General features: G+C 54.9%; 1 protein-coding gene across 1 annotated transcript; it reads left to right on the forward strand.

Moving 5' to 3' along the window:
* Window positions 1-4,203: 4,203 nt before the first annotated feature.
* Window positions 4,204-14,584, forward strand: CNKSR1 (connector enhancer of kinase suppressor of Ras 1). The gene is made up of 21 exons (XM_059999632.1): window positions 4,204-4,299; window positions 7,147-7,304; window positions 7,407-7,588; window positions 8,167-8,251; window positions 8,675-8,716; window positions 8,796-8,900; window positions 9,631-9,690; window positions 9,803-9,871; window positions 10,154-10,255; window positions 10,342-10,412; window positions 10,504-10,580; window positions 10,724-10,830; window positions 10,909-10,939; window positions 11,323-11,495; window positions 12,350-12,423; window positions 12,587-12,658; window positions 12,926-12,999; window positions 13,148-13,209; window positions 13,291-13,390; window positions 13,482-13,663; window positions 13,950-14,584. The coding sequence occupies exons 1-21, from the start codon at window positions 4,248-4,250 to the stop codon at window positions 14,202-14,204; spliced, it is 2,133 nt and encodes a 710-aa protein (XP_059855615.1). The 5' UTR covers window positions 4,204-4,247; the 3' UTR covers window positions 14,205-14,584.
* Window positions 14,585-15,234: the final 650 nt, after the last annotated feature.

Consider the following 15,234-nt stretch of genomic DNA (forward strand, 5'->3'; position numbering starts at 1 on the left):
TCTGCCTTCCCAGGTCTGGCAGGGGGCGGGGCAGCTAGACCTTTAAATCTGTCCCTTCCCCCTCCTGCCCGCCCTGCCAGCCTTAGGAGCAGCTGTCAGGAGAGATCAGCATCAGGCCTGAGCAGCACCTCCCCCACCCACCAGGGAGTCCAGCCCGGGTAGGCAGGAGAGGCCTTGCCTGGCAGTGTTGAGAAGTCTCAGGCCTGGACCAGGTATGGGAGGGCCTCCCAGCCCTAGTCGTGGCCCTAACCCTACCTCAGACGATTGGATGTCACCAGTCAGCTCTCAGCAAAGGAGGGGTTGGGTGCCTTATTAGCACCCCCTCCGAACAGGACTAGGCCTTTTTCACTTGGTTTCTGTTGGATCAACCACACCTACCTTGGGGGAAGGCACATTCCATCCCTTTCCCCAAGATGGAGTTCCTGTAGGGACTTCCTTACCTCAGCTTGGGGACAATAATAAAAGATCTGCATCTTAAGAAAGCTGTCTGAGGGCTTCCCTGGTGGTGCAGTGGTTAAGAATCCGCCTGCCAATGCAGGGGACACGTGTTTGAGCCCTGGTCCGGGAAGATCCCACATGCCGCAGAGCAACTAAGCCTTGTGCACCACATCTACTGAGCCTGCGCTCTAGAGCCCGCGAGCCACAACTACTGAGCCCGTGTGACACAACTACTGAAGCCCACATGCCTAGAGCCTGTGCTCCGCAACAAGAGAAGCCACCACAATGAGATGCCTGTGAACCGCAACGAAGAGTAGCCCCCGATCGCCGCAACTAGAGAAAGCCTGTGCACAGCAGCAAAGACCCAATGCAGCCAAAAATAAATAAATAAAAATAAATAATAATAACATTAAAAAAAAAAGAAAGCTGTCTGAGGTGTGCTAAAAAATAGTAGCTGACTGGGAGTTCCCTGGTGGCCTAGTGGTTAGGATTCCAGGCTTTCACTGCCATGGCTTGGGTGCAATACCTGGATCCTGCAAGCCACGTGGTGTGGCCAAAAAAAAATAGTAGTTGACTGTGCTGGGCATTATTCGTATGATTTCATTTGGTATTGATTAACTCATAAAAAGGGGGGGACAAGCATATTTCCAGAATACCATGTAGAGTATCTGCATATAGAGAGAATGGAAGAACACCCAGAAAACTTAACAGTGGCCCAACCTGGGCAACAGGATGGGGACATGCTGGGGAAAGGGCATGTCCTCCTTCCACTTAATGACCTACTGTTATCGCTGAAATTTTTACAGCAAATAGATCCAAAGACCTTTCATAAACTCACAAAACTACCTTCAGAATAGAAGCTGCCGTTTACTGTGCCCCTCACTGCCTATAGCCCTGCCACGTGTTGGGGACCCAGAGTAAAGGCACTGGTGTGGTTGTTAGGACCCCAGTCCTTTACAGGGAGTATCTGAGTACACGTGGTGAGTTCTTGTTGGTTTCTCCCCTACAGGATTGTGAGTTCAGGGAGGGCAGGGGCTGGCTGGCTTCTCCCCTCTATCTTGTGCCAGCTCAGGGTAGGTGTTTGATGAAATCAGGATGGTGGAGATAGGTCTGTGTTTATTGGATTTCCCCAGAGTGCCACAGGGAGGCCAGTGTAAGAAGAGGCAAAAACATTAAAGGGGAAAGCACCGAGGAGTGTTAAAGGGATACACACAGTGCAGCATATGAGGACGTGAGGCCAAGGACAAAGCCAGAGAGGCGAGGGCCAAATTGCAAATTGGGAGCCTACTGGTTCACAAATGAGGGAGCAAGTCCTATGGGGACCTGGTGAACTGGAGTCCCCTTGAAAGGAAGCAGCCGACGACGTGCACTCATGTTTGATGCCACGTGTGAAGGTGGGATGGGGTGAACAGAGCTGGCCAAGTTTCAGAGAACTCAATTTGTATGTGAAATTGTTAAATGATGACAAAACACACACACCACATGGACGTCTGTGGGCCAAATTCAGACTTCAGGTCTCTGGGTGACAATCAAGATCATGACAGGCTTTGGAGGCCAGGTATTGGGGCACTGGTAGAGATTCCAAGTTAGGTGACACAAAGGGAGCAGGCCTCCCAGGCCCCTCCCCACGGAATTAAAGCAATAATAACTCATATCTACCTCATATTACAGATTTCAAAATATTTAAAAGACATCCTCACAGAGCTAAGGTCTAGTCACACACACCCCCCCCAGCCCCTGGGTTTTAGAGAGGAAGAAACAGGTTCAGAGAGGTGTAAGGGGTGGGCTCAGTCACATAGCAAGTGGAGCTGATTTTTTTTTTTTTTTTTGGCTGCCCTGGGTCTTAGTTGAGGCACACGGGATCTTTTATAGTTGCAGCACGTGGACTCTTAGTTGCGGTGTGTGGAATCTAGTTCCCAGCAGGGATCCAACCCAGGCCCCCTGAATTGGGAGCATGGAGTCTTAACCACTGGACCACCAGGGAAGTCCCGGAACTGATTTTTTTTTTTAATTGAGATGTAGTTAATTTACAATGTCTTAGTTTCAGGTGTACAGCAAAGTGATTCAGTGATATATATATATATATATATATATATATATATATATATATATATATATGAATACATATTATATATATTTTATTTTTTTCTTTTTTCTTTTTTTGGCAGCACCACATGGCATGCGAAACTTCCCTGAGCAGGGATCAAACCCGTGCCCCCTGCAGTGTAAGCGCAGCGTCTTAACCACCACCACCAGGGAAGTCCAAGAATATATATATATTCTCACATATATATTCAAATTCTTTTCCCTTATAGATTAGCACAAAGTATTGAGCATAGTTCCCTGTGCTATATAGTAGGTCCTCGCTGGTTATCTATTTTATACATAACAGTGTGTATGTTCATCTCAAACAAGTAGAACTGATTCTGCCTGATTCCAAAGTCCTGGGAGTCCCCTGGCCTGGGATGATGATAACTGCAGACACTTAGTCTGTGTAAGACATTGCTCTAGAGGAAGGCTCTTAACCTGGGCTTCCCAACTCAGGGGGCCTATAAACTTGCATGGCAAAAAAATTATGTATTTATTTTCACTAACCTCTAACTAAAATTTACCATTTCCTTCTTTATGGATTGAAATATTAGCAGTATCTGTGGCTTTGTCACCAGTAGAAATCACAGATATTTTCATATCAAATTGTAGTTATCACAAGTATCCCAAAATATCACTTACGCTCATAATGATCTCAAAATGGTGACAGTTATTAACCCACTGCTAAATCACACTGTTTCAGACATTCCTGCCGCATAGCTGCCATTGATGGTGCCCAGTAGAGGGTCAGTGACCAAATGGTGACTCCATCTGCTCTCACATTGGTCACCCAGCTTATCTGTGACTCTCTTGCATCCCCTATCTGTAGGTGTTTGCTGATCAATAAGTGCAAGGAGGTGAGTCAGAGACCACCTCCACAGTTCGGTGTTATTCATGCTGAGTAACAACATGCTGATCGTTAGAAAAGGAATTTAATTTGCCAGTCTTGTTATTTAATGCTGATAAATGCATATTACTATATCATAAATTTGTGGGGTTTAATATATTTTGATAATAACTGTCCTCCTTGTAATCTTCAGCATTTTGCTTTATGCTTTTAAAAGCCTCATTCTAAGAAACTGTCCAGGGTTTCCACCAGATTGCCAAAAGGGTCCACGGTGCAAAACAAGAGGGGGCTAAAAACCAGTTCTAAAGGTTGTAGAGCTATTAACACAGGTACTCTGCATAGCAGCCCTCTGAAGTAGGAACTATTATACCCATTTTACAGACAGGGAAAGTGATGCCTGGTGGGTAAGCTTAGCCCTTGGTCACACAGCTAACAAGCTGCCAGGTCAAGATTTGCACCCAGGCTCTGGCTTCCTAACCTCTGCGCTTTGCTGCCGTGCTCACTGCTCACTTTTTGGCCCCTTTTTGAGGAGCCTTGAAGGTCAGGGTCGCACCCTGCCATTTGAGGCCAGTTTTGGGCAGCGATCCCAGGCCAGCTCTGAGGTCCCCTGGATCACACATCAGTGGCACCACCCCCAGGTCTGGCAGCCCAGCTGCCCTAGGATGCCTGAAGGGCAGGGCAGGAGGTGGACAGGCAGTAGGCCAATGGCTGTCACAGCACCTCACCTAGCCAGCTTTGTGGGCCCAGGTATGCTAGTGGCTCCGCCCCCAGCCCAGCCCAGCCTCTCCCCAGGTCAGAGCTCTGGGAGCGGAAATTCCTGCGCGGGCGAGACGGAGCACGGAGCGGGTGCGGATCCGAGAAGCCGAGCTTGGCCATGGAGCCAGTAGCGACCTGGACCCCCGGGAAGGTGGCGGCTTGGCTGAGAGGTGGGTGGGGCTGGGGCAGTGTCGGGCTTGAGGGGCACTGGGACGGGGAGAGGAAAAGGACAAAGGACGTGCCGAGTCTGTCAGTTGGTTAGTCAGTCAACAAGTATTTACAGAGTGTCTGCCGTGAACCTGGCAGAAGGATAATGGACGTGACCCGGGGGGGGGCCCCCCCGAGGACCCAGAGGAGGTCTCCCATCCCCCCAGAAGCCCAAGAAGCCTCCAGGGTGGCAATGGGGAGGCAGTGGTTGTGTAAGGAACACAGACGGTGTCTCCCCAGCTGCCCGCCCCCACTGTATCTCCTTCATCTTCCCTCTGCCCCAGGGCGCAGTGGGCTCTTATTAAACGTATTTTTCAGAAGCCGAAAACTACACACTGAGCCAGGAAGTGATTTGCGGAGGCTTTGGAATAGGGCCGGTGGGGTGTCTTTTCCCTTCCCCCCCACCCCGAAGCTCCCAGTGAGAGCGGAAGCCCCGGCCTGACTGGAAGGGTCAGCACAGCCCCTCCCTAGGCCTCCAGGAGGGATGAGCCCAGTTGGGTGGGAAAGGTCCCAGACTGTCAGCCAACTCAGAGAAGTGAAGACCTTCTGACCTGCAGCTGGGAGCCGGGAGGTGAGTCAGGACACTCCTCCTACAGGGAGGAGCCAGAGTGGAGGGGGCTGCCGGAGTCCACTGAGGGCAGGCTCAGGGTGACCAGCCCCGGTGAAAGCAGGGATGCAGGGCTGGCATCAGACTCCCAGACTGAGTTCCAGGCCCAGCCCCTCCACTCACCAGTTCTGTGAGCACAAGTCTCAGTTTCCCTATCCATCAAATGGGAAAGGCAACTTTGATCTCATGAAGTGAACCAAATAAGACAATCAGGTTGAGGGCCTGGCACGTGCAGTTCCACATCAGGGTCTGTTGGGAGGGAGGCAGCACAGCACATTTGCTGTGTGCACAGGGAGGTGCTCGAGGGCCCAGAGCCACGGAGCCACAGGTTCACGAACTCCTAGTCAAGTGCTCTTAATGTCACACAGGGAATGAGGGAGAGCTATTGATCACAAAAGACCCTGGCTTGGAATGGCAGGGGTTCCTTCAAAGAGTGAGAAAGCTAACTGTTAACCTCTATTTGTATGTTTTCCCACCTGTGGAATGAGGGTAACAGTATCTCTGCTTTCTAGATTCGGTGAGGATTAAATGTGTTAATATGTATAAAGCCCTTAAATTTTTCCTAACACATAGTAAGCATTCACTAGATATTTTTCTTACTTGTGAGTGTCTACCTTGTAAGAGGCCTGGGCTGGAATGAGAGATGAACACTTGTTTAAGGCCCAGTCCTGGCAGAGCTCGTGATCAAGTAGGAGAGCTTAGTGCTTTGATGCAGGGGTTTGTGGAGGTGCAAGGGGCAGTGAGAGCAGCAGAGGACCGCAACCCAGCCTGGGGAGTTGTGGAAGGCTTCCTGGAAGGAGTAAGATGGAAAAGGACGTGAAGGAGCTGGAAGAGCACTCCAGGCAGAAGGAAGAGCACATCTGAGGACCCTGAGGCAAGACAGCATTCCAAGAGCTGCAGGGAGTTAGTGCTCTGGATCTGAAGTGTTGAGTTTGAGGGGCTGTGCGCCAAGAGATGACTGTAGAGGCAGGTGGTGGCCGGATCATACAGGGCCTTGGGGATCACGGTAAAGAGTCTGGCGATAATAATACGGGGGCTGTTACTGTCTACCATGAACCAAGGCAGCTGGCCAAGTGCTTGACATGTGTCGTGTCATTTAATACACATGATTAGAAGGTAGGCAGGCGTTTTTATTTTCCCCATTTTATAGGTGAGGAAACTGAGGCACGGAGTAACTAAGTAATTAAGCTCAGTCGCTGTCACTCAGGTCTCCCTGCTTCCAAAGCCCCATCAAGCATGACTTCAGCAGCATCAGAACACTGGGAGGATTTGTTAATGCAAATTGCTGGGCCCTGCCCCTGAGTTCTGATTCAGCAGATGTGAGAATTCGTTTGTTTTTATTTTTTTGGCCATGCCGTGTGGCTTGCGGGATTTTCGTTCCCCGACCAGGGATTGAGCCTTGAGCCGGGGCCATGGCAGTGAAAGCCCAGAATCCTAACCATAGTCACCATGCTGTACATTACATCCCCCAAACTGACATAAATAGAAGTTTGTACCTTTGGACCACCTTCATCCATTTCCCCTACCCCCTCCTACCCTGCCTCTGGCAATCATCAATCTGTTCTCTGTGTCTATGAATTTGGGTGTTTGGGATTCCACATGTAAGTGAGATAATACAGTATTTGTCTTTCTCTGATTTATTTCTCTTAGCATAATGCCCTCAAGGTCCATCCATGTTGCTGCAAATGGCAAGATTTCCTTCTTTATGCCTGAATAATATTCCCGTGTGTGTGTGTGCGTGTGTGTGTGTGTGTGTGTGTGTGTGTGTGTGTGTGTGGCATCTTCTTTATCCATTCATCTGTCAGTGGGCACTTAGGTTGTTTCCATGTTTTGGCTATTTCTCTTTTTTTTTCTTTTTGGCCATGCCACACGGCTTGAGGGATCTTAGTTCTCCGACCAGGAATTGAACCCGGGCCACAGCTGTGAAAACACTGAGTCCTAACCACTGGACCACCAAGGATTTCCCAGAATTTGTATTTCTAACAAGTTTTCCAGTGAGGCTGCGGCTGCTGGTCTGGGGACCATCCTTTGAGAACCACTGCCCTATATGACCCTACTTCTCAACTCAGTAGGCTTATTTGTGAAATGGGCAGGGCAGAACACTGCCTGGGTCTCAGGGTCATTAGGAGAAGGACTTTTGCACTGACCAGAAAGGCCTTGACACCCCCTGGCTCCCCCATGCTGACCCTCGTTCTTCCACCAGGCCTCGATGATTCCCTGGAGGACTATCACTTTGAGGACTGGGAGCTGCCTGGCAAGTACCTGCTCCAGCTCTGCCCCCGAAGCCTGGAAGCGCTAACTGTGTGGCCTCTGGGCCACCAGGAGCTCATCCTGGAAGGGGTGGAACAGCTCCGGGCCCTGGTGAGTGAATGGCGGCCACACTGGCTGCAGCTTCCACCCACCTTGGGGTGGTGATGGGGGGCTGGCCGCTGCCAGGAATTAACCTGCCCTTCTGTGGTACAGAGCTCCGGGCTACAGTCAGAGAACCTGCAGAGCCTGACAGAGGGGCTGCTGGAGGGGATCCGGGTATTCCAGAGCTTAGTCCAAGGTCGCCTGGGGGGCTGTGCTGAGCCTCCTGCAGATGTCCTCAGCGCGGCCATGGAGCTGGTGCATGAGGCCCGTTCCCTCCTCTTCTGGCTCAACAGGTACTTCGGTCTCCTCCTAGGGTCTGAGTAACTGGTGAGGGGACCCTTCTCATCCTTGGCTTCCTCTGGGACCTGGGAGAGAAAAATAGAGCTTTGCTCTTGTTCAGATGTAGTGGAACTGGGCAAAGAGGTTAATTGGTCTGTGTAGGGGCCCTGGGTTGCCTGGGTTCCCACCCCACCTCCTGCTTGTAATCATGACAGTCACATCAACAGCATTATATAAAGAGCTCTCTACCCCCTTCACTGGCCGCTGCTTGTCCCATAGGTCCCAGCTCTAATGTCACCTCCTCAGGGAAGCCTTTCCTGTTACACACTCTCAGAGCTCCCTACACTTCACAGCAGTAGAAGTTAAATCATTATTGATGTAATTATATGTTTAATGTCTGTCTCCCCAGTGCCTAGAACAGGGCCTGGCATTTATTAGGCACTTGACTAAGGCCTTCAGATGTATCAGTCATCTCCTTTACCCCAAATCAAAACCCATCAGAGTCTCAGATGTGTAGCCGGTGCAGGGTGGTTCAGTGGCTTGACTGTTAAGCTCAGTTCCCTAACCACTGCTCCATCCTTCCCTCTGCCAGGTACCTCTTCTCCCACTTAAATGACTTCTCATCCTGCCAGGAGATTGGGGAATTGTGCGGGGAGCTGGGCCAGGCCTTGCAGGAGGTAGGAGAACCAGAGGCCAGGCTTGGCCCAGGCTGTAGAGACCAAGTCAGGCTAGAGCTTTTTATAACTTGTGAATCAGCACAGGATCAGGTGTGAGAGCCGGAAGAGGCGAGGGCAGAAAGAGAGGAGGCCCGGCCACTGGGTAGGGGGTGATGGGGGCGTGGGAGCTCCTAGCTGGTGAGGGCAGCACAGGAAGTCTGATTCTCAGGAGGGGGTGAAGCAGGGGAGGGCATGTGTGGTGACTTCTGGGGGCCTGGCGTCAGGGGGATGAGACCTTGGGGCGAAAGCTCTAAGGCCATGTAGTTCTGGGAAGGGGGCCAGGGTACGGGACGCCGGGAGGGACTGCAGGAAATCCCCCTGCCCTCAGGCGAAGGCAGTGCGCCCTGCTCAGGGCAGGCCCCTGCTCTCTCACTCTGCTTCCAGGACTGTCCAGCGGCTGAGAAGGAGAGCAAAGTCTTGAGGATTGTGAGTCTGGGGGGTGAGTGGGGTGTGGGGATGGGGTGGGACGGGGCTCAGGCTAGACATCCTGCTCTCCATCCGCCAGAGCAGCCACGTGGCCGGGATCTGCCACAACATCCTGAGCTGCAGCCCAGAGGAGCTGCTGGAGCAGAAGGCCGTGCTACAGCACGTGCCGCTGGACGATCCTTCGGTGAGCCCTGACCCCTCAACTCTCACCCCTGACCCCTCGGCAGCCTTGTCTGGGCCCTGAAATCTGGTTCTAGGATCCTATACTGAACCAGAATCCTATACTGTCACAGCTGGAAGGCCCTGTTTTTTTCTTTTTTTGGCCAAACCGCGTGGCATGTGGGATCTTAGTTCCCCCACCAGGGATCAAACTTGCGCCCCCTGCAGTGCAAGCATGGAATCTTAACCACTGGACTTCCAGGGAATTTTTGTACAGATGTTAAAGGCCCAGGGGACTTCCCTGGGGTCTCACCGTCATTCAGCCCCTTCTCCGGTCCTGAGGGGCTGCAGCTGGTGTGGTCTCAGGTGACACATCCCAGCCCTGGGACACGGACCTAGGGGAGAGGGGAGAGGACATGAACTTTTTTGCTTTAATCTTTGACCAGTTGGGAAAACCAGAGGCCCCAGCCCTGCCCTGTCCCCCTCCTGTCCCTGAGGTATGAGATTCTTCAGGAAAGTTGCTGAGCATCTCATACCTCAGAAGTCTGCAACCTGCTCCCCTCAGCCCTTAGGGGAGGAAGAGGCAGAGCCCAGAGAGGTGCAGTGGTGAGCCCAAAGTCACATGACAAGTCGAGCGGTGCCAAGCTGAGGCCAGCTCTCTCCCCCATTCCACTCACCTGTGAGTCCTGGTGCCTAGCAGGCGTCCTGGTCCGGCGGTCCCCACACCCTTAGTGACTGCAGCCTCTGCCCTGCAGGGCCTGGAGATCTACACCACCAGCAACTGCCTGCACTTTGTGTCTCGAGTGGGCACCCAGGTGAGGCTCCTATACCCTTCTCAGGCGCCCACCCCTGTGGCCCTCCAACCTGCCAGCCAAGCCTGCTTCCAGCCCCATGAGGGTGCACTCTCTGAATCCCACCCCCCACCAGGTCCCCACTGATTCCCGGCTGCAGATCCTGCCTGGAGACGAGATTGTCCAGATCAATGAGCAAGTGGTGGTGAGGGGAGGGGAGGAGCGTGGTGGGAGGAAGGGGGTCCTGAGTAGAACTCAGGTTAGTGGGTGGAGAGGTTCCCTTGGGGAGACCAGGGCTGTGGGAGCTGCCTTCCGTGAAGCCAACCAGCTCACACAGGTCAGAGGGGCTCGTGGAGGCTTCCTGGAGGAGGACAAGGTGAGGCTGAGGGAGTGCTCCGAGGCCGAGGGCTGTCGGGTTGCCTCAGAGCCTCCTGCCCAGTTCAGTCCCGCCCAGCATCCCTGCCCTGCCCTCTGCCCTGTCCCCCAGGTGGGCTGGCCCCATAAAAACGTGGTGAGGGAGCTGCTCCGGGAGCCAGACGGGGTCAGCTTAGTGCTGAAGAAGGTCCCAGTGCCGGAGACACCCTCACAGGTACCTGCCGCCCACCCCTGCCCCCAGTCTGCTTTCAGACCCCTGTCTGTCGCCAGCTCCATCACCTGTTTCTGATTATTCCTCAGACCCCTCCTCAGGCCCCAGGCCCCCCACGTCCAGTGAGCCCATCGCTGGCTTCGGCCCTGCCGTCTCCCAGGTGACAGGCTCGGGCCCCGGGTAGGTCTTGGCCCCAGGTAGGTCTTGGCAGGTGGGCCATGGCTCACCTCATCTCTCCCTGATCTCTCCAGGGCCCCATCGGAAGATGTCTTCACCTCCGACCTGACTTCAAACCCAAGTCCAGGACCCAGCCCTGCTGCCTGGACAGGTAATTTCAAAGCCCCACCAGTCAGCAGATGCCCTGGACAAGGCATGTGGGCTGCCTGACCCTGGACTCTTACACCCCCACCCTACCACTGGGCCCGGTTCTGAGCTCAGGGACACTCCCTCTCTCTCCTCCCTCCCTGACAGCCTCGACCTCCCTTGACCCGGAGCCCCTGCCTAGCCCCCATGCACCCTCAGCCACACTCCTAGCTGGGGTAGCAGATGCTCCAGAGCCCCCAGAACACCCTGACAAGGTAAGCTCTGGGGCTTAGCAAGGAGGGGTCTGTGGCTTTGTACCCATATGCTTCTCTAACCTCCTGTGGTCCTTTCAGAGTCCTGTCCCTGGCCGCAAGAAATCAAAAGGTATGAAATGCACCTGACGGGGTGCCCTTCAAGTCTTTACAGTGCTGGGCAAGACCCGCCCCCGCTACCAACACACACTTCACACACAGCCTCTCCTAGAAACAGCTCTGTTTCTGGGGTCAGACAGACCTATGCTCCCAGCCTGGGCCTCTCGCCAGCTCTGTGACTTTGGACAAATAAGCTTGTCCTCTGATCTTCAGCTTCCCTGTCTCTAAAATGGGAAGAGTCATCCCCACCTCAGAAGTGACACGTGTCACATTCTGAGCCCAGAGCACGGGTTCAGAAATATCAGCTGGGGGTGCTCGTGGGGGGCAAGGGAGCAGGTTGGGGGTCCGGGACACCCCGCCAGCCCCTCACTGACCAGCCGCGCTGTGCTGCTGCAGGCGTGGCGACGCAGCTGAGCCGCCGGCGGGTGTCCTGCCGGGAACTGGGCCGGCCTGACTGTGACGGCTGGCTCCTGCTGCGCAAGGTGCCTGGGGGCTTCATGGGCCCGCGCTGGCGCCGCTGCTGGTTTGTGCTCAAGGGACACACGCTCTACTGGTACCGCCAGCCCCAGGTGAGACCCCATACACACACAGGTAAGCAAGTGAGTCACCTCAGGGCCTCGGCTCTTGTCCCTCCTCCACGGTCCACTCCCATCTGTGGTCGCAGGTGTGCCCCAGTGTTCCTATGTGTAAAACGGGGACAGTCTTCAGAGAGAACTGAGCCGATGTGTGTATAAAAGCGGTCTGGAAAAGGTATCACAGGCTGGGTAGAATCTCTTTGATTCCACCCGCCTTTCCTTCCTCTTCTGTTAATCTGTTCATCCTAGCTATGGGCCGTTCAAGCAATTGTTTATTCATTCAACTAACATTCAAGGTGCCTACTGTACACCAGCTCTGGGCTGGGCCCTGGGACACAGGGAAGAATTGGACCGTTTCCGTTACTCAGGCCGGTGGGGAGAGGGATGAATACACACTCAGGGACAATATGGGAACACACACTATGATGGCAGAAGAGCCAGGGGTGGGTGGGAACCCAGCAAAGGTGGCTAGTCCACCTGAAGAGTGGTGAAGGCTTCCTGAAAAATCAATGCCTGAGGGTTAGTCGGATGGAAAGGAGAAAGAAGGCCAGGCAGGGAAAGGAGCAAAGCAGCTTTGTCTGTGCCTGTGATGGAGCAAATGCAGGAGGGGGCTCCTCTTCCTTGACTGTTTCTCTGGATATCTTTGGCTCCCCTTGCCAGGCTCAGAGGCACCCCTTGGTCACACCTCCTGACCCCAGCCCAGCTTCCTGCCCTGAGCTCTGGGCACTGAGAGATGAGCGGTTAGAGAGCCCAGGAAATGCCCTCTCCCCTCCCCCACCCTCAGGAGCCTGACTGGGCCTTGAGGGTATTGGGGCTTCAAGCTGACCCTCACGCTGTGATCTCCCCAGGATGAGAAGGCTGAGGGCCTCATCAATGTCTCCAACTACAGTTTGGAAAGTGGACAAGATCAGAAGAAAAAATAGTTAAGTCCTGAGGTGTGACAGGCTGGGGGTGGGGAGAGAAAGGGAGAGGTAGGTGACAGGAGGGGTGGGTGGGGGCGGCAGGTAGCTGGGATGCCCCGTCCAGCCTCTCTGTGTTCTGGATGGGCACCCCCAGGTGAGTGAGGCCCCTCTGCTCCCTGGCAGTGTGTTCCAGCTCACCCATAACGTGTACAAACCCTTCATCTTCGCTGCTGATACCCTGACGGACCTGAGCATGTGAGTGCCACCCCCTTCACCTCCACAGCTTGCATGGGCATGCCCGGGGGTCTGGGCTCAGGAGCCTGGATTCAGAGCCCAGCTCTCTGACAGGGCTCATCAAGACACTCACTCCTCTAAGCCACAGTTTCATCTTCTCTAAAATGGACTAGTAAGAATTCCTATCTCTCAGAGTTGCTCTGAGGATTAAATTAGAAGATGATACAGGCGAAAGCCTCGGGCGTACAGTAAGTGGAAACTCCCTGAGACCCATTTGCCCCTCCACAGGTGGGTGCGCCATCTCATAACCTGCATTTCCAAGTACCGGTCTCCAGGCCGTGCCCCCTTGCCCCGAGAGGAAGGTGGGTGCCTCACAGGGCTGGGTCTCTCCCTGAGCCTCTGCCTTCCCTGGGATGGGGGCTGGGAGCTCAATTCCCCCGAGCCCACCTCCTGGCCTGCCCAAACCCTGTGAAGCTGAGTGGGTTCCCCAGCCACTCTTGTCCACCCCAGACTGCTACAGTGAGACGGAAGCAGAAGACCCCGACGATGAGGCTGGATCCTGCTCAGCCTCGGTGAGTGGGAGCTGGCGCGGGGTGAAGAGCAGGGCGTGGAACTCAGACTGATACCCTTCTCTCCTTCCACCCTGCCCCCAGCCCAGCCCGGCCCAAGCTGGGAGTTCCCTCCACGGAGACACATCACCTGTGGCCGCCCTCACGCAGGGCAGCCCACGGACCTCCTTCGGCTCTCCGACAGGTGCCAAGCCAAGCCGGGGGGGCGGGGGTGCTGGGAGCCGAGATGGAGGGCTGGGGGCAGGCACACGCTCACCCTGCTTCCCCTCCCACAGACAGCAGCGAAGGGGCCCTGGAAGGAATGGTACGGGGGCTGAGGCTGGGTGGCGTGTCCTTCCTGGGCAGGCCGCAGCCCCTCACTCACGAGCAATGGCGGAGCTCTTTCATGCGGCGCAACCGAGACCCCCAGCTGAATGAGCGGGCGCACCGCATGCGGGCGCTGCAGAGCACGCTCAAGGTCGGCTGGCGCAGGGCACCATTAGGGGCTGGGCTCGGGGGCGGGCACAGGACACCATTAAGGGCTGGGCTCGGGGCTTTCGGCTCGGTTCCTGGCCCTCAGCCCTGGGCTCTGCCGTGGACTGGGCTGAGTTCTAGGTTCCTGGAACCAGGCTCTCGATTTGAGGGTGGGGGCCGGACCGGGCCAGGTGCTGGGTTCTAGGCCACTGGACTCCAGAGCTAGCTCTGGACTCAGGCTCTGCTCGCTCCCCGGGTGATCATGGCCCTAACCCCTACACCTCTTCCAGGCAAAGCTGCAGGAGCTGCAGGCCCTGGAGGAGGTGCTAGGCGACCCCAAGCTCACTGGGGAGAAATTCCGCAGGTGGAAGGAGCAGAACCAGGAGCTCTACTCAGAGGGCCTGGGGGCCTGCGGAGTGGAGCGGGCTGAGGGCAGCTCCCAAGTCCCGAACTCTGACTCCAGGGAACCGTCTTCCCACCCCCCACCCTCTCAGCCTGAGGAGCACTCCTGCCTCTGCCCCCTGACCCCAGAGAGTGACCTCTGACCTCCTGACTTCTAACTGGCCAGTACCCTAGTTCCTGACCTCTGGCCTTGAGGACCACCTCTGACACATCTAGGACAGAGCATCCCTGCATTCTGTTCCAGTTTGGAAGTAGTGCTTGTCCATGGTTCTGTCCCAAGCTGACTGCCTCTGCCTGAGCTGCTGCCATTTCTGCTCCTCCCTCCCCTGGAGTGGGGTGAAGTGAAGTGAGCTTTGTGCCAAGGAAGGAGCAAGAGGCGGGCCGAAAGAACTCTCTCCTACCCTGTGCTCTGTGGGGTCACAGACCTGCCCCCTCCGCCCCGCAGCACTTCGTTTGCCAAGCCATTCTGTATGGGCGTTCTTCACTTTACCGAGGAGATGCTTTTCAACTAAATAAAGTCAGTTTCTTTAACAGAAATCTACATGTGCCTTTGACTTCTGTATTAGAATCTGGAATCTGTTTCCCGGAGGGGACTGGGATGAAAGCTGTCAGAGGGGGGGTGAGTGCTTTTGGTAACTAGCCCACTGTGTGGCCCACCAGCCTGGGCTCTGTACCTGAAGCCCCATGCCTTCCAGGGTGGTCGGGACTTCTACCCATGCCCATCTCTCCCCAGCCCTTCAGAGGCCGGAGTGCTCTCCTGCCCCATCTCCAGGGGCGAAAGGTGAAAAATAAGAGACCAGCCTTTCACTCTACAGCTGGGGAAACGTACCTTCCCTGGAAAGGCGGCCAGGGCTGCAGCCCTGGAGACTGGAGTGGTGGGATGGGGTAGCTGGTGGGCAGGGTTGCAGGCTGAGGTCTGCTAGGAGGAGGACCACAGAACGAAACACCTTTCTCCTCTTCTCTCCTTAGCCCAGTCCCACCTCCAGCTCCTAGATACAGAGCAGGGACCCGCCCCTGTGTCTCCATCCAGGCTGCACAGGAGACCTGACCTGCTCTTATCAGCCTCTGACCTCTGACCCCACCCAGCCCCTTGGTGTCCATGGCCTCCTCTGTGGCATACTGAGGGGAGTCAGTGGGAAGAGCTTCTCTTGGTGTGAGAATTCCTTGGTGGAA

This window comes from Delphinus delphis, chromosome 1 (genome assembly GCF_949987515.2).
Source record: "Delphinus delphis chromosome 1, mDelDel1.2, whole genome shotgun sequence".
Classification (NCBI taxonomy): domain Eukaryota; kingdom Metazoa; phylum Chordata; class Mammalia; order Artiodactyla; family Delphinidae; genus Delphinus; species Delphinus delphis.

Excerpts from the sequence above, each read along its gene's own strand:
- CNKSR1 (XM_059999632.1), top strand. The coding sequence starts at position 4,248 with ATGGAGCCAGTAGCGACCTGGACCCCCGGGAAGGTGGCGGCTTGGCTG. Across the intron at positions 8,252-8,674 it reads TGGGCCAGGCCTTGCAGGAG|GACTGTCCAGCGGCTGAGAA; the intron begins GTAGGAGAACCA and ends CTCTGCTTCCAG. Across the intron at positions 12,424-12,586 it reads CAAGATCAGAAGAAAAAATA|TGTGTTCCAGCTCACCCATA; the intron begins GTTAAGTCCTGA and ends GCTCCCTGGCAG.